The sequence below is a fragment of the Phocoena phocoena genome, chromosome 3 (genome assembly GCF_963924675.1).
Source record: "Phocoena phocoena chromosome 3, mPhoPho1.1, whole genome shotgun sequence".
Lineage (NCBI taxonomy): Eukaryota > Metazoa > Chordata > Mammalia > Artiodactyla > Phocoenidae > Phocoena > Phocoena phocoena.
In genome coordinates, this window is record NC_089221.1 from 105,263,656 (window position 1) to 105,290,481 (window position 26,826).

A 26,826-nucleotide genomic window follows, 5' to 3' on the forward strand; every position below is an offset into this window, starting at 1 on the left:
GCCTCAGCTTCTGACATAAGGAAATCAACCTGAAGAGGGCTGAGGACTCAGAGGAAGAGAAGGTACATCTCTAGCTTTTGTAAATCGGTCTAGCATGTAATAATACGACACACACTGTCTTTACATACTGAGGGCTGATGAACTAAGGGAGGGCAATACCCTCAATTTGTTAAAATATTATCCTGGTCAGTAATAAAGTAATAATGATAATTAGTAGTTTATACGACTTGAGTGCTTACTATGTACCTGCATAGTGTACTAATTCCTTTATATATATTTTCTCTTTAAACTCCCCAGTGGTCCTATAAGATAGATACTACTGCTATTCCCATTCTTTTCCCACAGATGAGGAAATTGAGGCTTAGAGGAGGTTAAGTCATTCTTCCGAGGTAGTATGATGCATATTAGGACTCAGAGATCAGTCTGAAACCGGACTCCTCTACTCCTCCCAGGGCTCTTTAATTGCCAGATAAACTCACTCAGCTAGCTCAAACAAGGGGATTTGTTTACTGACAGGATACCACAGGAAAGCCCTTGGATGACAATAGCAGAAGAGCAAATACTGTAGGACCACCTGGTGCAGAGGATGGGGTGGTGGACAACTGAGAAACTAGGAACCAAGACCATTCCCACCAGCTCTCATCTCCTGTTTCTTTGCAGTGTCTACTACAAATTTATACAATATTTTTTTGAAATCTGGGAGATTGGGACTCTATAGCACCAAGCATTTCCAATGTCTGAATCTTCCTCCATTATGTGTCTTATTAAAGAACTTGTATATTTTTTGATATGGAGGAAGGATGAACTTTTCATTTTGCTGACTACTACTAAAAATAAAAATTAAATTCTGATTTTAATTAGCCTGTGATCCTAACACACAGGGAAACATTCTGTTTTCATCTGGTATGCTTTTAAAAGTAGAAATGAATGCAAAGAAGCACAAAGCCCTACAGGAAGGAGGTCAAGGCCTTAGGTTCCCAAAGGAATAGATTTGCATAATTACTCTCTCCTCATGAAATTTATTTAAAATTGTCATTTTGCAATTGGTAAATGCAACATTTCTGTGTAAAAGATGTTTTGTTTTGTTTTCCCCCTAGTTCTTACAGTTAGTCTATGTAAGGCAGAAAGTGATGTAGCTATAACCGTGAGGTTTAGGGTCCTTCCCTTGAGGCCAGCATTCTGTTACTTCAATGCCGTGTTTCATGAATAGATTCATATTCTGGCACCAAGCAAAGTGCTTGGACTAGAGCCCAGTCCTCCTGACTTCCAGTCTAGGGCCTTTTCAATAAGTTGTGCAGATGTCTGGGGGGAGGGGCAGGGGGAGGGGGTGGCTCGTGTGTGGCCCAAAACAGTAGAACCTGAAGAATCAAAGGGCCATCTCCCGCCCCTCCCACCATTTTACAGAATGATGTTACTTGGTCCAAGTGTCTGGTTGTGACATATGAAGGTAGCAGTTTTTGACTAAGGTTCTGCGTATGTATGTTTTGTAAATATCTGTATATTGAACTCTCCCATTGGACTGCAAACTCACTTATAGCAAGCAGGTGCTTATTTATTTTTATATCTCCACCACCCAGAATATAGCCTGGCACATAAAAGGCATCAAAAAAGTGCTGATTGGTGGAAAGGAAGGAAGGGAGGGAGGGAGGGAGGACAGACTGCACAATTTGCCTCAAATGTAGGGTCTATTTATAAGGTTCAGCCACAAAATAAAAGCAAAGTGAATATGTAGCTATTTGAGAGAAATAGAAAAACTTTCTTATTTGCCTGAGGTATTTGTTGGTTCCTTCTCTCATGTTCCTTCTTTGCCAGGTTATTTGTTGGATAAATTTTTTAAATGAATGGTGCTACATCGAGAACAGATTGGAAGATAACTAAATGCTAATAGGAATTGTCAGAAAATATGAAAGTATGTGAAAAAAGAATGAAAAGCAATTAAAAGTGTGCAATATTGGTGACATAAAGAAAAATGTAACTTGCAGAAACTACTTTAACAATAATTAAATACTACCTGCTTCAAAACAATGTGCTGATTGCCCTGCATGGACTGCCTTGTCAAAACATTTCACAGGGAGGAAAACAGAGCATGCCAAACCAGGGTGCAAGGAAAGAGAAAGGCCAGTCCTCATATTGACAGCATGGCCATTAGTTCCCAAAACAGGGAGAGGAAGTAGCTGTATGGATGTTTCTCTAAGAAAATATGAGCGATTCCATAATTTTAAAGGGTTGCCTGTGGGTTATAAACAGTAATTCTTGGACTTGCTCCGGAGCTAGACCATCTGGGAGTCATGGGACCTCTCTGACCTGTTTGAAGCACTTGCACTCAACTAGCAGACAAGTGAGAAGCAGCACAGGCCAGAGGTTTTCCTTTCCAAACGGGGAGGGAGGGCTCAGGAGAGATTTAAGTTATATTTCTTTTTCATGTACTCTTTTTCTCCCCGTGATAATTGGAAGAAAAAAAAAAAAAGACCAATATTATTCAAATCAACATCTCAGGTAAGCTAGAGTTCCAGATGAGTATGGTTGAGAACCTCTGGTTGGAAACAATCATCCAACGATTCATTCATTCATTCAACACATATTTATTGAGCATCTAACATAAACCAGGCGCTGTGGATACAGTGGCTAACACAACAGACAAGTCCTTTATTTTTGAGAAGATTCCATTCTTGTAGGAGAGGACAGATAATAAACAAATGGGCAGAGGGGATAGTGTCTCTCTGAGACCATTCCCCGTAACCTTCTCTTCCCTCCTTATACGCCAGGCACGGTGTAGAACAGTGGCCTTCTTGCTGTTCCCTAGCATACGCCAAGCTCAGCCCTGCCTGGAGGTCTTTCCCCATGCCCTTCGCTCTGGCTGGCAAGCTTTGCTCCCAGACTTCACATGGCTTCCTCCTTCCCCTCCTTCAAGTCTCAGCTGAGATGTCACCTGTCAAAGAGGCTTCCCTGATCATCCTACGTAAAACAGACCTCCCTCACTCTCCCTGATGTTCTATTTTATTTTCTTTATATCTCTTATCTGTTGAAACTGTGTTATTTATGTGTTACTTTTTTATTTTTGATAAAAAAGTAGAATGTAAGAGCCACCGCTGTATGGGTTTTTGCTTGTTTTGTCCATTTCTATATCTCACGCGTTTAGAACAGTGCTATTAGAAATGCCCACTTACTCACATGCCCAGTGACGAAGTGTCTGGAGTCAGAGGACCTAATCTCTTATCTGCACTGTGGTAGCTGGTCTCCAAAAATGGCCCACGGTGAGCTGCACTCCTGGTATTCACACCTTGGGTAGTTCTTTTGCCTTGAACCTGAGCTGGCCCTGTGGCTCGCCTGTGACCAACAGAATGCAGCAGAGGTGAAGTCGCCTGATGTCCTAGGCTATCTCATAGGAAGCCTTGCGGATTCCATCTCGATGTCATGGAACATATGCTCTGGAGGAAGCCAATCACCAAGTTAAAAAGTCCAACTATACTGGGACTGCCATGCTGTAAGGAAGCCCAAGCTAGCCATGTGGGGGGCCATGCAGAGAGACTAAAATGCTCAGATAGTCCCCAGCTGTTCCAGCCATCTCAGCTGAAGCATCAGATATGAGGGCGCACATCCAGCTCAGAAGAGCATTCAAATAATTGCCCTTGGGGGAATTGCCCCCCCCAACCTTGGGGGCCCTCTGACTGCATCTGCATGAGAGCCCCCAAATGACCACTATCCAGCTGAGCCCCATCAATCCACTTGTACCATAAGAGAAAATAATACATCATTGTTTTAAGCCACCAAGATTTGAGGTGGTTAGTTTCGCAGCAATAGATAACTGCCAAATGCAGCCACCAAAGGTAGTTCTAGATTCAAACATTTCTTTCTCCACAAATACTACATATGTCTAAGGATCCTTGGGCTTTGCCCCCCTCACACACACTCTCCTCTAAGGCACATGTCTCTGCCATTAATAAGCTTTGTTTTCACTGTTCACTTTCCTACTACCCTTTATAAGCACCCACTGGGAGTCAGAAAAGCTGGGTCTTCATCCTCATGGGACCACTGTAATTTTGGCCAAGTCACTAAACTCTCTGAAGCTCGGGCTCAGAAAAATGATGGCAGGGATTTGATATTTTAATTCTGTTGGATGTGTGGCAGACAACCCCTTCCCTCAAACTGAAACTAATACAGAACAGAAGTAAATGAGAGAGATACAAGTGGAAGAGTTCTGACTGAAGCAGGACAGGCTGTATATTGGAGTAGTGGTTAGAGGTGGGGACTGCAGTCAGAAGACCTAAGCTCCAATGCTGGCCCATCCCCTCACCAGTCACCCCAGAACCCGGTGTGAAAACCACTATCCTGGCTGGTCTCAGAGGCCTCCCCACTTCACATTGTTGTGATCTGTAACATTTACCACACAGAAAATAGCCATATATTTTAAAACATCAGTGTAGATTTTAATTTATTGTTTATATGGTGTCATTTATTTTAATTTAAAAACAGAGTATTGACCTGGAAGAGTTTTTTATTGCTTCTGCTTTCTCTCAGAATCAGATTTATACTAGTTTTTCCCAACTACCATCTGCCCCTAGAGCAGTAAGCCCTTACGATCTTGCCTCTTCCTCTCAACACAGGTGCTAAACTTAGTTCTTGCTTCATCCCTAGAGAGAGAAATAGATTATTTCAAATTTCCCCATCTGCAGTATAACTTGGCTTGGGAAATACTGGTTTAAAACCATTCTATTTGATTTTTTAAGATTTTATTTTCAAAGCCCTCTATAGTAGGAGATATAGTAGGAGAGAGCCTACTAGAGTTTCCCATTCCAATGTTTAATGGCTGTATTCATTTGGAAATTTTCCCTCATATTTGACAGAAGTCACTCAATAAAGTTCCCCTGCATATAATGCTTCTCAACTTTCATTTCTACAACTTTTAAAAAATGTCTTATAATTAAGTTCTTCAGTGTCACTGTACAGCTCTCTTCTTTTTTTAAAATTTTTTATTTTTTTTAATTTATTTATTTATTTTTGGCTGTATTGCATCTTCGTCGTTAGGTATTCGTTGCTGCGTGCGAGCTTTCTCTAGTTGCAGCGAGCAGGGACTACTCTTCGTTGCAGTGTGCGGGCTTCTCATTGCAGTGGCTTCTCTTGTTGCTGAGCTTGGGCTCTAGGTGCGTGGGCTTCAGTAGTTGTGGCTTGCAGGCTCTAGAGCGCAGGCTCGGTAGTTGTGGCACATGGGCTTAGTTGCTCTGCGGCATGCGGGATCTTCCTGGACCAGGGCTCGAACCCGTGTCCCCTACACTGGCAGGTGGATTCTTAACCGCTGGGTCACCAGGGAAGTTCCATGTATAGCTCTCTTCTGAACTCTCTCACTTTTTCCCCATTTTCTCCTCTGCATAGTAACCTTAAATTGAAAACAGGAATGGTCTGAAGAGTGTTCCTGGATTCTATGACTTATGATGTATATTACATATTTTGTGTAGTTAACTTATTACAGCACTTCCAGGTTTCATCTTGGTAAGAGCCGCAACATTTTCTAAAACATATGTCATCAGACAATATACATAAAATTACAGGCATGTAATGACACTTTACATGTACTTATATTGGCTAATAAACACATACCCCGCCCTGTGTTATAAATTAGGTAACTTCTTGACCATACATTGCAACCAAATAGCCACTCAAATCTCCAAACTCATATTTGAACTCTGCCCCAAAACTATGGACAGATGCACAGTGTTTCTGATCAATGTTAAAAAGAGATCGCAATCTGATCAATATTGTTGACCGAAGAAAAACTACACAACCTAAAAGTTTCAAGTTGAGTTTTATTCGAGGATCTTACTGAGGACTATGGTCCAGGAGACAGTCTCTCAGATAACAATGAGGAACTGCTCCAGAGAGATAACAGAGGAGCCAGGATATATACAAGTTTTTTTGCTGGGAAAAAAGACCCCCAAAACAACATGTAGTCGAACATCAAAAGATTACTGCTGATCACAAACAGATATCTCAAGTTAATGATTTTAGTGTTTTTCTATGTATGGGGAGATACAAGATTCGGGGTTCACTGAAATTATTCCTTAATACACATCTTAACTATCTAGTATCTAGGGCCAGTATCCAAAGCACAGATAGCTTCCTGGTTTTCTCCATCCTGAATTCCCCATAGGGCACACCATAAGTGGGTACCTGCAGTGGCTAATGGCTTGATCCTTACAGAACAGGGATGGCAGGCAACATACTTTGTTTACTGGAACGTCAGGCAACATTCTCTGTTCACAGTATTCTAAGCTGTTGGATAGAAGCCCCTACCTCCTGAAAGGTTATGGGTTAGGCATTTTCTACTAGAACTGCTTCGATAACTGGAAGAAGTATTGGCTAGAACTTTGATGTCAGAAACAAGAAATTATGTTCCCAGAGGCTTGGAGGAAGAAAAATACGGGGTAGGATTTTTTATTGGTGCCAAATCAAAGAGTCCCCCAAAATGTATTTTAGACATAATCTTATGTCTCTATTTTATCACACGACAATGAAGTTTCCCTATCATTTTACTGCTGCTGCCTTTTAAATACTGTAGGATAGCCCAAAGAATAAACAAATTAGGAAGCTGTTTGACAATGTCTCTTAAACTCAAGCAAATGCCACTAAGTAAAATAACATTGTGTACTAGCTCCTTTCTAGTTCCTCCCCACTAGGAAAGGCCTATTGACTACTTCACAGGCTCCGGACGCGCAGGCCCAGCGGCCATGCTCACGGGCCCAGCCGCTCCACGGCACGCGGGATCCTCCCAGATTGGGGCACGAACCCGTGTCCCCCGCATCGGCAAGCGGACTCTCAACCACTGCGCCACCAGGGATGCCCTGTAATTATTCTTAAATCTAAAATTAATTTTAGAAGAAAATCCGAAGGCAGCCCCGGAGCGTGATGTTAGTAATTTTATCCCAGCCATAAAGTTAGGCCTCCAACAATAAGGTTTTATATTAGTTATTCTTTATTCTCAACTACTCTGTAGCAAATTACAAATCTACCAACACATACGTTATTTGCTATTGCAGGGGAGCAAAGTTGGCCACCCCAAAATGCATCCCTTTGGCATGCAGATTATTTCAAGCTAAAAAGAAGCAAGGCCCAAAAGACTGGGGAAGAATCTTTGAACCTTCTCCTAACTGCCTAAAAAAATTTAGATAAAAGACCTGTTCCAGGAAGGGAGCTGTCACCGTAGATTACTACAGTATAATATGAACTAGGTGTGTAGACAGGGAGGAACCTAGCAAAGTCTGCTTGTTGAAATTCCTCTCTGTGTTCCATTGTTTCCGTATGACCCAGCGAACAGTTTTTGCCACCCATTTGCTCATTTTTCATCTTCCTGTGAATTGCCTTCATTCCCTCAAACAATGGAGCCATCCACAACTGTGCACCCTGAGGGGATTCAGGATGGAAAAAAGCAGGACACTGGCCACAGACAGTTAAGGTGCATATCAAAGGAATGATTTCAATAAGCCCAGACTCTTGCATCTCCCCATACATAGAAGAGTGCGAAATTCATTAACTTGAGATGTCTGGTTTTTCTTTAATTAACAGTAATCTTTTGACTACCCGGTTTTTGTTGCCAAAACTCGTATATATCCTGGCTCCTCTCTTACCTCTTCCGGGCAATCCCTCAGAGCTCTCCAAGAGGCTGTCTTCTGGACTTAAGTACTCAGCAAGTCAGCCAAATAAAACATAATTCTCAACTTTTAGGTTGTGCAGTTTTGTTTTTTTTCAGCCAACGCTATGAAGTCCCAAACTCTTGCCCCATTCTCTTCTCTCAGGTGGCACATAAGCCTCGATTGCCTAACTTGTCCTTGGGCCTCATTTTCTTAGGGAGCCCCCTGGACGCAGGTAATTAAATTTGCTTTTCTCCTATTAATCTATCTCACGTCAAGTGAACCCTTAGACCAGCCAGAAGAATCTAGAAGGGCAGAGGGAAGTTTCTTCTGCTTCCCCACTCTACTGAATGGGTGTTTAGAATAATGGCTAGAACATGGCAGGTCTCAAAGTTCCTTAAATGAGTACGTGGATGCTTCAAACACAAAACGTGACAGAACCAGCAAGGCGGGAAGAAGTGGCTTCATTTTACTGTTTGGGCGCATAGTAAGCAAGTTGCTGGTGAGGTTTTGATGGCTGCTTCTCCACGCTCCCCTCCGCCCCTACCAACTAGGAAGGGTCAACCAGGAACTACCTCTTATTGCCTCAGTCACTGAACCGACCTATTGTTTAAGCTCTGACAGGCAGTCCTCAAAGAGACTACACCCTGCTTGAGTAATTTAGGCTGGGGCACAGGCCAGACCACAAAGCGCATCTGTGCGAGAGAGAGCCTCACTCAGTCCTGTCGTTTCCTGCATCTACAGCCGGCCGCCCATTTTTCATACCCCATATTTACAGTCGGGGTAGAAAAAAAAGCCCAGTTTACCAGGAGGCTACTTATACGGCGCCGGGTTAGGCATATGTTTCACCTGCTTGGCCAATTAGCTTCCTCTGCCCGCAAGACTAGTTCAACAGGTTTCCTTTTTCTCTTCCTCCGCCTCCTGGGTTGGAGAAAGAGGTTGTCACTTCGCTTCGACCCTCCCCTTCCCTCCCTCCCAGCTCTGCCCCGCCAGCTCGGACCAATCGCGCCGGCTCGAACGTGTCCAGGTTGGCGGCCCCCGGCAGGGACGGCCCGGATGCGCCGAGCAGCCCAGGGCGCAGGGGAGGGCGCGGCGGGTTCGCTGGGCCTGCTCCCCGGACGGTGGGAGTCGGGGAAGCGGGAGGAGGAGACTGTCTGAAGGTGCCCTCCAGACGCGGCCCTGATGACTGAACTACAGCAAGATGTGGACGACACAAAGCCTGCCAAAGTGCTCGGGAAGAGAGAGAGCAAAATTGGCTCAGCCCAGTAAGTACCCTCCGCTGGATCCCAGCCGCGGCGGTAGAACGCGCGCTGCCCAAACTTCTCTGCCAGGGAAGAGTTGGGAGTGGGAACGGTTTTCTGGAACTTTTAACGTGGACAGAATTGTGGCTTGAACTCTTCCTGTGGCGCCCGGTCTCCTTTTTGCCCCCGATTCTGTAGTAGAGAAAAGGCACGGCAGCGTTTCAGAAACGCACTGCAGCTTGCAGTCCGGTGGGGATGGGAATTATTTGAGCCGAGAGCGCGACCGGTGTTTTATAAATCCCAAGGGAGGTCTGGGGCGACTCTTCAGAGCTCCAAGCCACATCAAGAAGCAGCGCTTAACATTTATTCTAACTGTCTTACATCTTAATGACTTGTGTGAAGATGCAGCTGTCCCGTAGATGTCGTCTGGTCATTAGCTTTACAAAGATGCGTATTTTGTCATTCGATTCGGAGCGTGAGGGTGTTTTTTTCTCCCCCATCCCCTTCACTGTTTCCCCTCACGAGAGAGGAAAAGTAGTGGAAAATATGAAATACGCTTTATCTTTCCCCCTCAAAGACTGCCTGCCTTTGTTGAGTACTTAACACAAACTTGTTATACGCTTTTTTTTTTTTTTTTTGAGGGAGGGTGTGGGAGTGGGGTGAGGGAGCACAGTGAACATAAAATAAAACATCAGATATTGGGTTGTGACTGTCCTCCCAAAAGATTCATGTGCGTAATAGGATTTGCACATTGTTTGACCTATAAACTCTTCTGGTTTAAGAAGCTGAAAACTCAAATATTTGATCACAAGGATTAGCTTCCTGTAACGAAATTTATTTACTTACTTTTTAAAATCCAGAAGTATGGTTATTTATGTGATTGTTATTCCCAAACTTTTCTTTTAAAAAAGAAAAGAATCTTTAAGTGTTTGGTCATTTTCTATATCACTATAACATTAAGTGAGACTAAGGTAAATATCTAAATAAGCCCAATTTTAATTTTTATGGTACCAAGCTGTTGGGTATCTAAAATGCTTTATTGCTACTAGTATAAAAAAGATGACAGACTTTTTTAATAGTAAAGATTCAATCCCCCCCAAAAAGAAAAGATTAAAAAAATTCAATCCTCATCCTTCATTATTTCAGCATTTACTCATTTTTAAGAACACAGCCTGGTTCCACATAAAGACTTGTGTTGGTAAAAGCATATTCCACCCATTTATTGAAGTTTGGGCCGACCTTTTAGAAAAAGAATAGCTTTTATTAGCTGCTTTGAATTGTGGCTTCAAAGGCTTTGGTCATAGTCTCTTCAAGTGTCTGCTTTCCTTGGCTACTTCAGCTCATGTTCTTTCCACTTTACTGACTGAAAAAAGATGATTGAGGAAAAATTGCTCTAGGTATAACTCTCACAAAATGTTCTTGTTTCCTTACCCAGAAATAACATCCTTACTTTATACTAATAATTAAAGCCCAAGAAAAAGATGAACCAGCAAATGACATGTATTTCCTTAACCATTCTTTCATAAACTTTACCTCCCTGAAGAAGAGGAGTTGTGGCTAGTCTGGTCACCATTTCATAGATGTTTGAGGTGACAGGAGTGGTAAGTGGCACTGGCAGGACTGGAACCCAGGACTCTAAACTCCTGGATCAGAACTCATCCAGAGGTACTGTTTATCATTTTCAGCTACACAAAGCAGAATGATTCAAGCCCACCCACTTAACAGCTGTTAAGTTTTAAATCTTCACATTCCCTCCCAGTCCTCAAGATACTCAGTCAAGGAGAGCATTCTGATTGATTGAAAACATCTGCCATAGCATTAGACTAATTTTGTTAAATTAAAATTCTTTAGATGTTGAGAACATAATTATGTAGAAGATACACAACCACCTTGAAGCTCAAGGCCCCGAACAGCCAGCCCTTCATTTGGAACATTCAGTTTCACAAATTCGTTTCAGTTCTCCAAATGGGAATACCTACTATTTGTTCAATAATGGTGGGCAGTACAAGAATGAATGTGATTTGGTATCCGTCTTTCTGTAACTCCAGGAGCACCGTTGAGGGGAGCCATGTATGTATATTATAGTACTTCAAGGGACGATGGTGGCCATTGCCACATTAAATACACAAACAAGATATGATAAAAAGTTTGGCCTATAACTGAATCTTCTCCGCAGTTAGGATATGTACCCATCTGGCAGTCTTTGGTTTATTGAGTCTTTGGTTTTTCCCCCCGCAAAGTGTTAATTCCCAGGCCTACTAAAGTCACTTCTGATTCAATCTTAAGATTTTAGACGCTCTTTTTTTCTGAGCTCTTAAACTCCTGCTCTGGTAACAGAATAAAAGTAGCTCAAAGTTGTTGAAGGCTAAGTGTCCCAAGGGACATTTTCTTCACGCGTGTTAGAACGGCTTGCTCCTCCCCATTCTCTGCATCTGTAACTTCACCCACATGGGCCTCATCACCTAGGACCTTAGCCTCTTAATTAATAATAGCTGCCAATTATGGAGAAATGCTTGCTATTGCTCAACACTTATTCATTGTCATACAGAATCCGGTCGATACTATCATTATCTCCATTTTACAAGTAAGAACACTGAAATTCTGAGAAGTTAAGTAACGAGCCAGGCAGAGACACAGTTAATAAGAGAACAGCTCAAATTCAAGTCCAGGACTCCTAACTCTAGAGCTTGACCTTGAATCTTTATCCCTCTTCCTATGCTCTAGGATCTATGATGGCCCTCCATGACCTACTCTTAAAAAACAGCCTCCTCTGCCAAGAATCTAAGACCCGTAATGATCTGGACACACATAGACCATTTCAACCTCAGTTCCTAATACTGGTCAGCTTGCACAGCCTCTGTAGCCAGCCACGCTTAGCAGCATTGTAATTCAGAGGCGATAATGCAGAAGAATAAGGAACATGTGTGCCAAACGTAGTACTGAATCAGGTTCCCTCATTCTTCCCTCCTCAGCTCTCTATTACTTTGCTCAAGCAGTGCCCTCTCTTGTCTCTCTTAAGGTACTTCTGTAAATCAACTCGAGCTTTCCTTCATTTAAAGCCTCTCCTAATCACTGGCCATACTCTCCTCTTTCTTACCAGTGCTCACCCTGTATGTATGTGGTCAGCCCAGAGAAGTTCACCGCTACTACTATTACTATATATTAACAGTTAATGTGTATGTAACGTTTAGTGTGTACGAAATACTGCTCTAAGTTATTAACATATATTCACACAGTAGTCCAGTGTACATTAGTTAACTGTCCCCAAATAGATTGCAAACTTCAATCACGTTTTTTCTTATTGAATTTCTCAAAGGACTCAGCAAATAATCACTTTCAATAACTATCTGTTGGTGAGCTGTGGAGGCTGGGATCCCATCCCCCGCTGATTAAGGTATATAATATACTTACAGCTGACTTTCAGTTTGACGACCTCAGGGGAAGTTATACTCTCAAATCAAATTATCTGTCAGCAGTAGAATATTTTTTTTATTGTATCACAAGAATCTTTGATGTTTACTGTAAAGTTTACTCATGGTGGTGTAGGTAGCAGTAGAATTTTTAGGTACATTTACTTGCCCAAGAACTGTGACCTATTTATTCATCTTTGTGCTGGAAGTGAGGCTGCACATTTACTCACCACCAAAATACATATTCAATTTAAAAATAACAGCCCCCCCCTCTTTGTTTTAACCAAGAATTGGTTCTAGCTGCATATTTCCTTTCGAGATCCTAGTTTTTCCCTACTTTATCTTTTTCATTCTTAATTTTGTGTTCACGTTGCATAGATATTTCTAACATAGCCTAACTTTTTTGACACACGTTTTGTTAGATACACTTTTATTTCTTAAAGTCTCTGGCGGATCTCATTTAGTAATGGCCTCATTACTTTTAATGAATTTCAAAAAGTATCTAAAACTAATACTGATAATACTTCTAGGCAGTTGATTCATATTTCAAATAACGAATTATATCACATGCCACATACACTTGTAATGCAGTTTGGATTTTAAACATTTAAAATTTAATAATTTGGGATGTAAGAATTCTAGAAATTTGTTCAATTTCATATGTGTGGAGAAAGGGTGGATGTATGCAATATAAGCAGTTTACCTTAAAAGGAAGTTCTCTGGGATTATCAAGAAATAATAATGATCTGGGGCACATATTTTGACTTTAAAGAGTGAATTCAAGCAAAAATAAATGACCTTAGTCTTGTGCATATTGTGGGTACTTGACAAACAGAATGAGAGTTGCAGTTGGGGACTGATCTTGCATTGGAAGCAAGAGGAGCAAAGATGATTCAATTATTGAGTATAGCTCGACTTCTTAGTGCTTGCTGAAGTCCAAACATTGAAAGTGACTATTTAGCAAGAAAATCTCTGTAAATTATCTGTATATTATATATCTTTCCATATGTGTGTTTGTATATTATTTTTCTTCTTTAATTCTAATTTCCAGCTCACCAACTCTGACAGATTACCCAGCATACTTTTTTTTTTTTTTTTTTGGCGGTACACGGGCCTCTCACTGTTGTGGCCTCTCCCGTTGCGGAGCACAGGCTACGGACGCGCAGGCTCAGCGGCCGTGGCTCACGGGCCCAGCCGCTCCGTGGCATGTGGGATCTTCCCGGATCCGGGCACGAACCCGTGTCCCCTGCATCGGCAGACGGACTCTCAACCACTGCGCCACCAGGGAAGCCCCCAACCAGCATACTTTTTAATATAAACTTTGGGATAAGAAGAAAAAATTACAGCATTAGAAAATATTTAAATTATATTAAGGTAAAACAACCGAGGAGTTTGAAAAGATGGAGAAAAATAGTGTTCTGGTTTTAAATGTTTTGAAAAGAAATTTAATGAACCAAATCAGCTCCATGGCTCAATGTTAATATCATTGGAAATTGCTGATTTGTCAAGGCAGTACAGAAAGAGGTTAAGAATGCAGGCTCTAGGAAACTAGGATCTGAAGTCTGACTTTCCTCTCTCCTAGAAGTTTGACCCTGGTGAGTTACTTAGCACCTCCAAGCTTTATTATCTGTAAAGAATAATAAAGTCAACTGTGGGAACTCCCTGGCCATCCAGCGGTTGGGACTCCACGCTTTCTCTACCGAGGGCACAGGTTCAGTCCCTGGTCGTGGAACTAACATCCTGCAAGCTGTGCAGTGCAGCCAACAAATAACTAAATAACTAAATTTAATTAAGCCAGATGTTTTGATTAGGCTTGCCTTGAAGTTTAAGTGCGAAATGTCAGAAATTCACTTCACCTAGTGCCTGACATGGTCAGCGCTCCATAAGCCATAGCTGTGGTGGTCCTCACTGTTGAAGGTCTGGGACTGTGGTAACCTAAATGGGAGGGAAGTCCAGAAGGGAGGGGATATCTGTATGTGTGTGGCTGATTCATTTTGTTGTGCAGTGGAGGCTCACGCAACATTGTAAAGCAACCATACTCGAATAAAAATTAATTTAAAAAACAAAAGAAAATATAATTAAACAAAAGAGTCAAAATTCAAAAGGCCTAGTAACTCTCAACAGTCGCAGGCACCAGTGTCCTATTAACTGAGCCTCTGTTGCGTCAGCTACACCTACAGGGCGCTTTGACAGCCACTGAGCATTTCCATGAATCCAACATGGCATCTTGGTTTTTAGTTTATGCTGAAAAGATCTCATGCCATAACTCTTTAGTGACCTACCAGCTTATTTAAATGTTGCTTACTGATTTGGTGTTCTCACATCTGTTGTCCAGTGCTTTTATCTCTGATCCGTTGATTTCTACATCCTACATCCCGGTGCTGAGCTTTTCTTTCATGGCTCCTCAACTTTAAATTGCTGAGTTTACTGAACTTCAGTAGACCTCCCCTTCAACATCTTTCTAGTTCTTTAAATGCCCAGCTTTAGGCATTTCACACATTTCCAAGTGGCATAAAGCACAGTTCCTGGAGACAGACTCCTCCACAGCCACCTGAATGACTGTTCTACCTTCTTAAAGAAAAGAGCGTGTTTTTATCCATGCTCTTAAACTTGATCATATACCCTTAGGAGAGAAGCAGAACCAACTTAAACTCCATTCCCTAAGGTAAACTAGTTGATATGTTCTCGTTGGTCATTCCACGTGTGTCAGAGGTTCCCACATTCATGATGGGACATGATGTCCCAAGAGGCAGATTATTTTTAACAGGCTTATTGAGACATATTGTACATATCATAAAATTTACCCATTTCAAGTGTACAATTCAATGACTTTGAGTAACATTACTGAGTGTGCAGCGTCACCATACCCAGTTTTAGAACATTTTCACATCTTCCATTATGATCCCTTGGGCCCATTTATACTAATTCCCATTAGTATGACATAAAATGTACTTAAACAAAAGAGTCAAAATTCACCCCCTACCCCAGCCCCAGGTAGTCACTAATCTGTTTTCTATCTCTGTAAATTTCTCTTTTCTGGGCATGTCATATAAATGGAATCATATATAATATGCAGTCTCTTGTATCTGTCTTCTTTCACTTACCATCATGTTTTTGAGGTTCATCCATGAAGTAGCATACACCAGTGGTTCATTCCTTTTAATTGCTGAATAGTATTCCACTATACGGATAGACCACTTTTTTTTTGATTCCCATAGGTTTATTTTTTATTTATTTATTTTTTTAACATCTTTATTGGTGTATAATTGCTTTATGATGGTGTGTTAGTTTCTGCTTTATAACAAAGTGAATCAGTTATACATATACCTATATTCCCATATCTCTTCCCTCTTGTGTTTCCCTCCCTCCCACCCTCCCTATCCCATGCCTCTAGGTGCTCACAAAGCACCGAGCTGATCTCCCTATGCTATGCAGCTGCTTCCCACTAGCTATCTATTTTATGTTTGGTAGTGTATATATGTCCATGCCACTGTCTTACTTTGTCACAGCTTACCCTTCCCCCTCCCCATATCCTCAAGTCCATTCTCTAGTAGGTCTGTGTCTTTATTCCCGTCTTGCCCGTAGATTCTTCATGACCTTTTTTTTTTTTGAGATTTCATATATACGTGTTAGCATACGGTATTGGTTTTTCTCTTTCTGACTTACTTCACTCTGTATGACAGACTCTAGGTCCATCCACATCTCTACAAATACCTGAATTTCATTCCTTTTTATGGCTGAGTAATATTCCATTGTATATATGTGCCACATCTTCTTTATCCATTCGTCTGTTGATGGACACTTAGGTAGCTTCCACGTCCTGGCTATTGTAAATAGAGCTGCAATGAATATTGTGGTACTTGACTCTTTCTGAATTATGGTTTTCTCAGGGTATATGCCTAGTAGTGGGATTGCTGGGACGTATGGTAGTTCTATTTGTAGTTTTTTAAGGAACCTGCATACTGTTCTCCATAGTGGCTGTATCAATTTACATTCCCACCAAGAGTGCAAGAGGGTTCCCTTTTCTTCACACCCTCTTCAGCATTTATTGTTTCTAGATTTTTTGATGATGGCCATTCTGACCAGTGTGAGATGATATCTCATTGAAGTTTTGATTTGCATTTCTCTAATGATTAGTGATGTTGAGCATCCTTTTATGTGTTTGTTGGCAATCTGTATATCTTCTTTGGAGAAATGTCTATTTAGGTCTTCTGCCCATTTTTGGATTGGGTTGTTTGTTGTTTTGATATGAAGCTGCATGGGCTGCTGGTAGATTTTGGAGATTAATCCTTTGTCAGTTGCTTCATTTGCAAATATTTTCTCCTATTCTGAGGGTTGTCTTTTTGCGGATAGACCACATTTTGTCTGTCTGTTCACTTGTTCATGAACATTTAGGTTGTCTCCACTTGTTGATTATGATGAATAATGCTGCTATGAATATTTGTGTGCAAGTCTTTGTATGGGCAGATGTTTTCATTTCTCTTGAGCAAATACCTAGGAATGGGATTGCTGGGTCATATGGTAATTCTATGTTTAACTTTTTGGGGAACTGGCAAACTGTTTTCCAAAGCAGCTACACCATTTTACATGCTCACCAGCAATGCATGAGGGCCCGTGGTATAGATTTAAGAGAAAGTTCTTTCACATAGCAGGGAAATAAGATTGTAAACACCTTAAAGATAGGTCAGTACCTTACACTTTAGAACATAACAAATATCTGTTGAATTGTTGACTGAGTGAAATTCATACTTAGGGTTTTGAAAACTCCCTCAAACTGCAGTGTTAAAGATAACTCAGACTGTCATACTTGGGTACTGTTTTTACAAGCTCTTAAAATTTTGCATGTAACATTTGTTACTTTTTTTTTTTAATGACAGTAATACAAAGAAGAAAATTTTAAATGAGACCATAATCTTCCCCTATCTGTGCTGACATATTTGAAAGGCTAGAAAATTAAAACAACATAGATAGGTACAAAATGAAAAAGGAAGGTCTTCTTCCCATCTCCTACCTGACAGACAGTTCCTTGTCTCAGGGGTAACCACTTGCCAAGGGTTTGGGTTTTGTTCTTATGGTCTTGTCATTCAAGGCCAGAATCAAGTTTTTTGTTGTTTTATTTTTCCTTAGAACCTCCACCTTCCAATATGCCTCTAAGTGTGTTGGACTTGGCACAATGAAGCACCTTGTGAGATTGTCAGGAAGATTGTGATCCTACAGCATCTGGACTGCGCACTGTAGGAGAGCTCGATAAAGGGCGGACTTTATTCCCATAAACCACTGTTTTCCCAGACTTCTTTGCAGAAGAATTATCTACCAATAAGTTGACCTACACAGTTTTAATATTGATGAATAAATAAATCCATCGGAACAGAGGTTTCTTAAGTGACCTTAGCCAGGTGGACTCAGAGTGTTAGACAGAAGGGTTGCTGTCTGACTGGCCCATCCTCAAGTTACCCGTTCATCTTCTAATCTCTGCTGTGCCCCTGTCCAACCGGATGATCCTAGACAGGCCCCCAGTCAGATGAGGCAGCAATAAATCTGGGCCACCCTGTGAACAACTAGATAGAAGTCACAGTAGTGATAAGACCTGTTTAAGAAGAGCAGAGACCAAAATGGAGAAACGGAAATGTGACGTTGGAGACAAGGAGTAAGGAGATGGGGGGAGAATAGAAGAAAGTTAGAAAGAGAGGGGGGAAGATTGAGTCATATTGAAAAGATGAAGAAAAAAATGCTACTTCACCATTAACCTATGTGATCTCCCGCTTCTCTCCTGGCGGATGGTCCTCTTCACCTCTCCCTGTGCTCTTCTGTGTCCTATCACTGAAATCTCAGGCACTGAGCTGGGTGGCTGACGTGCCTCTTCTTCCCCAGTGGAGATGCTGCTGTATATAAACGTTGGTGTTTTCTTTAAGTCCATATATGTCAGGCTTATGATTATATCCATAGTTGTCATCTTCTAGATTTTTCAAATTATGTCTTCCATCCTGTGCAATGAGTTAAAAACTGGGAAGAACCTCAGAAATACTCTCATTTTTGTGTCTTTTACTGTTAAGGATTATTATCTGCAAACAGTTATCTTGTGATCCTACAAATTATTTTGAAACCCCTAGTGTGTAGTACTGTAAAAGCTGTATTGTGAGTTGAGTTGCCATATGTCAACGGTGAAGAAAAACTCTTCATCATGACAACTTTTATTATCACTGTACTATTCCTATAATTCATTAGAAAATAGTTCCTCATTGGATCCTAACAACGTAAATGTTGTGCTGGATGCTGTGTATAACAAATAATGTAGTCCTCTGAGAGCCCGTACAAACTGTCAAGGATATTTTTTCCCTCCCTCTTTCCCTTCCTCTCTTCTAAAGTTGGACTAGTTTTGATGTGAAGTTGGTAGATTTCTTATACTTGTTCTTGATTTGATCAGAATCTTTTCTGAAATTTTTACAAAGAATCGCAACACGTTTTCTAAATTCGAATTCTGAAATCACAAAATGTCACACCTGTCATCGGAACCTGCGATGAGAGAATAATAAATGGCTTATGAGCTCGTGTGTCAGCTGACATTTACTAAGTAGTTCTCTGTACTGGGCAGTATGCTGAGTGTCATGGCAGTCACCAAGGTGAAGAGGAGGCCTTTGCCCATAAGAAAAACAGAGTAGAGCAAAGGAATGTTTTGTTTAGAGATTTGATCTTCTTTCAAAGAAGAAACTAGGTAGCTCCAGAAAATATATCAAACCAGGTAGCTTCGGAAAACATATCAAATATAGCAGTTGATATATTTAGATGAGATGAGGTAATATCGTTTTTACATGCTCAACCATTGTTCAAAGTTTTAAATAAATACATGGAATGAGGTGGTTACAATTATCGTCACGTTTTGTGCATAACAGACACAGTGACTTGCCCAAGTTTATAACAGCTGTTGAAATGTTGGAGCCAGAATTCAAATGCAGGCAGTCTAATCTGAACCAGCCTCCTAAAATGATTAATTGTACAACCTCACCTGGGAGGGGCAAAGATGAAGAAGGCAGAGTGGCTCCCATCAGGTGTCTATGCATCCCTGCATAGGTCTCTTAACTTTTATAGGTCTGCTTTCTCAACTATGAAACCGAGACTCGTTTCATTTCTTTCTACAGTTCTTACATTGAAAGGATTTCTAATGATCTATAGAGGACAGAATAGAGAGAGCACCTTTAGCTACCAATTGGGCGCTCGTGCTTTCTCTGTGTACTGTCAGACACAGGTGCCTTTCTGGATATTTTTGTCTTCATCTGTGCTCAGACCTGACCATAGGGAACTTTGTTTCAGTTGCAGCGTTACGTGGTGATTTGCACAGCAGTCACTAATGGATTCCAATTTTTAAAAACCGTGGCTGGGTTCTTCTTTGCACAAGTACAGAGTGTTTCTGTAAAGTAATGTGACCGATTTTGTTTCTAAAAACGAATGTTGTTGTTGTTTTTTTAAAGTAGTCACCTAAGGGACCCAAGAACTTTTCCAAAAATGCTGCAGTTGCACGAAATCTTCTTGAAATTCTTCTTGAGGGGTACTTTCAGAGCCTGGAGCTCATTTTTTTTTTTTTTTTTTAAGTCTGGCCAGGATTCATTAGGAAGCTTATTAGTCACAGTGAATAAAAAGCCATGAACAGAAGAACTGAGATCTGCACAAATTCTGCCATTGGGCTTACAACACTAGTTAGAAGCTAATAAACATTAAGGATGTCCCAAGAGGAATCTTAAGTAAGTCCCAATCTTACCCCGACCAGGATACCCACAAACACAGAAACGATGCCCATGCTCTCCTCAGACTGCTTACCTGGTTAGCAGGAAAAAAGACCTTCTCCTCAAGCTATTAAGCATCAGCAGGAGATCCCTGCTCTTTTAACTATAACCATGGGACACTAGTGCACGACAGACAACTCCAAGCTGCGCAACTTTTTTTTTTTAAGAAGATGTTGGGGGTAGGAGTTTATTAATTAATTAATTTATTTTGGCTGTGTTGGGTCTTCGTTGCTGCGCGTGGGCTTTCTCCAGTTGCAGCGAGCACGGGCTACACTTCGTTGCGATGCGTGGGCTTCTCATTGCAGTGGCTTCTCTTGTTGCAGAGCACGGGCTCTAGGTGCACAGGCTTCAGTAGTTGTGGCACGTTGGCTCAGTAGTTGTGGCACACGGGCTTAGTTGCTCCGCGGTATGTGGGATCTTCCCGGATCAGGGCTCAAGCCCGTGTCTCCTGCATTGGCAGATGGATTCTTAACCACTGCACCATCAGAGAAGTCCCAGAAAACAATTTTTGAAAAAAATTTCCATGAGTTTAAGCAGTGAAGTAACTGAAGGTTCAGCTATCACAATCATCTTGTTCTTTGTTCCATTTCATTACACACTATGGGAGTTTGTATACAAATTACATTTCTCTCAGGTCCCCTCCCCATATCCTAGTTTTATACCAGATGGACTTTTCCGCTGGTATATGCAAGGCACTACTCCTGACTTTCCCATATGATAGCAATCAATTAGCTATGAAGCTAATGAAGCTTTCCTTTTTTTTTTTTTCCCTATTCTGTGTTACCTGCTAGTTAATATCTGTGAGCTGGTTGGTCTATTACCTGATCAGTCCTGGAGCCTACTTAAAGACAAGCATATTTTCCTGTTCCCTTTTCTTGACTTTTTGGCTGGAATGCATTCATTAGCATAGCATATCTCATTTCTGATTTTAATCCTGTATTGTTTGGTAACTTCTCTGTGACATATCTCCACTCTTCTCTAATCCAGTGTAATTCAGCAAGCGTTTCTTAACCGTTTACTCTATGTTGAGAACACATGGCTGAGTGAGGTGTGGGCGACACCCTTTAGGAGCTCCCCGACTGGGAAGAGGAGAGCAGGACACACACACACATACACACACACAAATACTGTGTGATAAAAAATTCCACAATAATTATCAAATGCTAATAGAAATGGTGTAGGGCATGACCTCCAGACAGCTCCCTGGGAGATACTGAGGGTCATGTGCCAGACGCAGATTAGTCACTGAATTGGGGGCACCATGGTAAGGAGAGTTCCGGCTCACTTCTTCTCCTGCCTTCTAGGCAGTCTGCTTTTTTTGAGGTGAGCTGAGCTAAGTGGTGATATCTGAAGTGAGGTTGATGGGTAAGGAAGAATTTGGCCTCAACTGGAGGGAAAAATTATTCCCGGCGAGGGATGAACAAGGATAGGGTACTTGAAAGTCCAAATTCGTGTTTTTGATGAATCCTTAGGGGTCTGTGGCTAGACTGTTGACCGGTTGGGACAGGAGAGCAGAACACAGAAGGACCTGGATCCCCCATTCAGAATTCTCCTTGCTTGGCTCTCTTTGCTTCACTTCCGGCTTTGACTCTACTACTGATTCTTTGAAACTTTAGGGAAGTCGTTCTCTCTGGTCTTCACTTTCCTCCTCTGTAAAGAGAGAGGGCTGAATGACCTGATTTGTTAGATCCCTTCCAACCTGAAGAGTATGAGTCTTTGAAGAAACTGCCCTATTTCTCTGTGCTCTTCTATAGCCTTTGTGTAAAGAATTCTTTCAGGCTGAACAAACTGAGGAAAGTGTTTTGAATATGAATAGAATCCTTGCTTTCTGACTTGGTTTGGCCTCTTTTATTATTATTATTATTTTTGCTTTTATTTCTTCCCCTTGGTAAACTTATACCTGGTGAAGGCGGGACTGCCGCTGGAACATACCTCAACTCTCCTCTTACGTATTTATAGATACATATCAGCATTCACGTTGCATTTGGACAACTCTGCTTTGCCCTTTGGCTGCAGGTGACAGGGCCACATTGCCTTCTGGACAACTCATAGTAGAAAGGTCTAAGCAAGTAACAATTTTAAACCTATAACACAAATGGGGAGCAAATTTATTACCAATGGAATTGCAGGTTTCTCCGGTATACTTCAGGTATGAAAATAAACATATTCCATTTGAATACAGAATACAATTTAAAGTTAAAAAGCAAAAAAAAAAAAAGCATACATGTAACTGATTCACTTTGCTGTACAGCAGAAACTAACACAACATTGTAAAGCAACTATACTCCAATAAAAATTAATTTAAAAAAATAAAAAGCCCTTTCCCTCAGATTTGAAGTCGGGGATATTAGCTTACCACTTCAACTTAATAATTATTATAGCATTTATAAAGCAGTTTGTATTCTTTAAAGTACTTTTATTTATATCAAAGGTTGGAATTTAACACGTTTTTTTGAGGACCTACTATTAAGCACTATAGTATGTTACAGGGATATTAGGATGTATTAGACGTGGATCTTGCCCTCAAGAACATTACAGCATATTTCACTATAACTTGAGCAATATCTTACCATGACATTAAATATGAATTTCAGTCTATTGTGATAAATAAGAATATGTACAGGCATTTTAAGAGAATAGTGGAGAAGCATCCAGCCCAGGGTGGGGATTAAGTAAAAGACTTCTTAGAAGAAATGGCGATACCTAAATTTTGAAGGAGGAATAGGAATTAGCCAAAAAAAAAAAAAAAATAGAGGTCATTTTATCCAGAAAGAATAGCCTAAATGAAGACACAGTGATGTGAAACAACCTGGTGATTATGGAGAACTAATATTACTAGAACATAAGTTATATATTGAGTAGCAGTACCTGAGCAGGTGCAATGCATTGGAGGAAGGTTACAGAGGACGACCTTTTATGCCATGAGAAGGAGCTTGGTCTTAGCTATAAGACATAGGGAGTCACTGAAGGGATGTGATAAAGGCAAGTTTGAGTTTTTTCAGAAATGAGTCCAGTAGCAAGGTTTAAGATAGATTGGATGGAGAGCAAAATAGGAAGCAGGGATTTGCTGTCTGTGAAATAATCCAAATGAGATTGTTTTAGTAGGAAAAATGGGAGAATAGGTTTGAGAAATGTCAAAGGGATAAAATTGGAAGAACCAGGTGATTGATTATCATTGACGGAGAGAGGAAGGTAGAATGACTCTTAGTTTCTCTCTCCAGGTGAAAGCTGCATGGATTGTGATGCCATTAATTAAGCCATGAAACATAGGAGGAAAAGGAGACTTAGGATCTAAAATGATGGGTTCCCTTTTATAAAAATTGAGATTGGGGGCTCCCCTGGTGTCGCAGTGGTTGAGAGTCCGCCTGCCGATGCAGGGGACACGGGTTCGTGCCCCGGTCTGGGAGGATCCCACATGCCGTGGAGCGGCTGGGCCCGTGAGCCATGGCCGCTGAGCCTGCGCGTCCGGAGCCTGTGCTCCGCAACGGGAGAGGCCACAACAGGGAGAGACCACAACAGTGAGAGGCCTGCGTACCGCAAAAAAAAAAAAAAAAAAATTGAGATTGGGATGGAGGTGTGTACTGTAATAAATATATTTGGTCTTTGTCCCCAATTCCTGGCACAGAGTTCCTAGAATTGGAATTTCCTGAGTGCTAAGAAGGACTGTCTCTTGTTATTCATAATGAGCCCTTTTGATCACACCTGAGTTTATACTAATGAGATGGTTTAGGGTAGAACCCTTAGACAGCCTCAGGATGGGGCTGGTCACCAAAAAGGCCAAGTGATTAGAGCTTGGGAGCTTTTGGCCCCATCCCTGACCTCCTGGGAGGGGAGGGCACCAAGAAATTAAGTACTATAAAAACTCTTGAACAGTAAGATTTGATGAGCTTCCAGATTGGTGAACACACCAAGGTGCTAGGAGGGCAGTGCACCCAGAGAGGACATGGAAGCTCTACATGCCCGCATACCCTGCCCTATGCAACTCTTCCATCTGCCTGTTCTTGACTTGTCTTTTATAATAAAGAAGTAAAGGTAAGTTAAGCATTTCCCTGAGTTCTGTGAGCCATTCAACAAATTATCGAACCTGATGGGGGATGGGGGGGAGTCATGGGAACCCCTGATTTATACCCACTTGGCCTGGGACTTACAGCTGACATCTGAAGTGGGGGCAGTCTTGTGGAACTAAGCCCTTAACCTATGAGGTTGGCTCTAACTTTGGGTAGTTAGTGCCAGAATTGAATTGAATTGTTGGATACCCAGTTGGTACCTGGAGAATCAGAGAATTGGTTGTTGGTGTCAGAAAACACCCCAAGGACTTCCCTGGCGGTCCAGTGGTTAAGACTCCATGCTCCCGACGCAGGGGGCCCGGGTTCGATCCCTGGTCAGGGAACTAGATCCCACATGCTGCAACTAAAAAAAAAGATCCTGCATGCTGCAACGAAGATCTTGTGTGTTGCAACTAAGACCCGGTGCAACCAACCAAATAAATATTTAAAAAAAAGAAAAGGGCTTCCCTGGTGGCGCAGTGGTTGAGAGTCCGCCTGCCGATGCAGGGGACACGGGTTCGTGCCCCGGTCTGGGAAGATCCCACATGCCGCGGAGCGGCTGGGCCCGTGAGCCATGGCCGCTGAGCCTGCGCGTCCGGAGCCTGTCCTCCGCAACGGGAGAGGCCACAACAGTGAGAGGCCCGCGTAACGCATAAAAAAAAAAAAAAAAAAAAAAGAAAAGACAAGACCCCAGAAGGTCAGAGTTGGGAGACAGATTTGGGAAATGTCAGCATATAGGTGATAGTTAAAATCATGAGACTGGATCGAATTTTCCAGTGGAGAGAAAAGTAGAGGACCAAAGAGAGAACCTAGGAGCGATGCTATGTTGAGATGAAGGTCAAAGAAGATGCTACCAGGTTGATGGAGAATAAATAGCACAGCAAAAAATAAAACAAAAGCAAAATCAAACAAACAAAATGGTATAGAAACATAAAAAAAAAAAAGGGAAGAAAAATCTCAAGAGATAGTCAACAATATGGATTACCAATAGCGGCATTAAGAGAACTCCTGAAATGCCCTTGCCATTTAGCAACATAGAGATCATTGGTGAACTTTGCCAGAGAAATATTAGTGGAGCAGTGGGAATGGAGGCCAGACTATAGTGGACTGGGTTGATGCGAAATGCGGAATCAGAGACATCACGGGTAGACTATGGCTCCGAGAGCCTTGGCTGAGAAGTGAAGGAAACACAGGAAGGTAACTCTAGGAAGTTAAGTCTAAGAAAGGTTTTTGTTTTTGCGGTACGCGGGCCTCTCACTGTTGTGGCCTCTCCCGTTGCGGAGCACAGTCTCCGGACACGCAGGCTCAGCGGCCATGGCTCACAGGCCCAGCCGCTCCGCGGCATGTGGGATCTTCCCAGACCGCGGCACGAACCCGTGTCCCCTGCATCGGCAGGTGGACTCTCAACCACTGTGCCACCAGGGAAGCCCAAAGGTTTTGGTTTTTTGATCAGAGAGCTTTGTGAGCCTGTACATAAACTAGGAGAAAGAACCAGCAAAGAAGGAAAAGATGAAGATGTGGCACAAAGATGGAATAACTGATAGAACAAGCCCAGAGGTATCAGAAAGTGGGCTTGAACATCAATAAGAGAGAGAGACCTTGTCTTCTGAAACTGGAGGAATGTATGATGCAGTAGATGCAAGGTGACTGTAGGTCAGGTGAAGACGTGCTTGTCTGAATACTTCATTTCTCAATTGTCTCAGCAAGATAGTGACGTGACCACTTTCATCAAAAGGGATGAGTAGTGTTTGGTTAGGGGCTTGAGAGCATGGAGAGTGTTCGGCATGCAAGTTGAAGGAATAGGAGAGGACAGTGTCCAAAGACCGCTGAGGGCCCTGCTGACAGCAAAGAACCAATCCACCATAGGGCTAATTTTTCCCCCTTTGACGTCACTCAGAATCCAGGGATTAGAAGTTTAAAAGGCTAATTTTGAGCTGGTCTTGGGGTGTTTATGCTGAATGGCTATGCAGAAGAACAGGCATGTCTGAAAACTGAAGGTGATCAATCACATACATATATATATATATATATATATATATATATATATATATATATATATAAGTCCAGGAAATAAGTCCAGAAGGGATTGATTCAACTAGAAGAACGTGGAAATATCAAGGACTGTGGTCTGTGTCTGAGGGCAAAAAGCACGTGGTGGGAAACAGAAGGAGAGGTTACAGGCTGACAGTGGGAGATTAAAGATGTCTCACTGACAGAGGATTTCTGGTTGGAGCAGTCTGAGCAATGATGAAAGCCAGGCATTGGCGGTGATTTATGTGAAGTGAAAATAAAGATCCCTGGACTTAATGCCAAGTTGTTGGATGCCATCCTCCTGGACACTGAAGGATCTAGGTGTCAACGTTCTCAAGAAAGGGAACATGATCAGTATGTTAGAGGATGCAGACAATACGGAACACTAAATGCAGCTAGGTCAGTGTAACCCACAGGAGGTTGGACTTTCTGTACGCTGAGTGTAGGTGAAATTTTATTTTTTAAACTTAAGTGAGCTATCAAAGTTAGAGACAAGAGTATTCAATAAGTTGACTGATTATCTGAAATATTTTAAAAATTAACAACAGAGGGCTTCCCTGGTGGCGCAGTGGTTGAGAGTCCGCCTGCTGATGCAGGGGACACGGGTTCGTGCCCCGGTCTGGGAAGATCCCACATGCCGCGGAGCGGCTGGGCCCATGAGCTATGGCCACTGAGCCTGCGCATCCGGAGCCTGTGCT

General features: G+C 41.9%; 1 protein-coding gene across 2 annotated transcripts in view; it reads left to right on the forward strand.

Moving 5' to 3' along the window:
• The window catches only part of GRAMD2B (GRAM domain containing 2B), a 104,189-nt gene that overhangs the window by 27,945 nt on the left and 49,418 nt on the right, over positions 1-26,826 (forward strand). Inside the window, exon 1 of one of the 2 annotated variants that reach the window (XM_065875251.1) lies at positions 8,369-8,887. The exons of the other annotated variant lie outside the window; for it this stretch is intronic. Within the exon in view, the coding sequence (XP_065731323.1) occupies positions 8,805-8,887 (83 nt within the window). The 5' untranslated portion in view covers positions 8,369-8,804. Of the gene's footprint in view, positions 1-8,368; positions 8,888-26,826 lie in introns of those variants that run through there. 2 annotated transcript variants of the gene reach the window in all.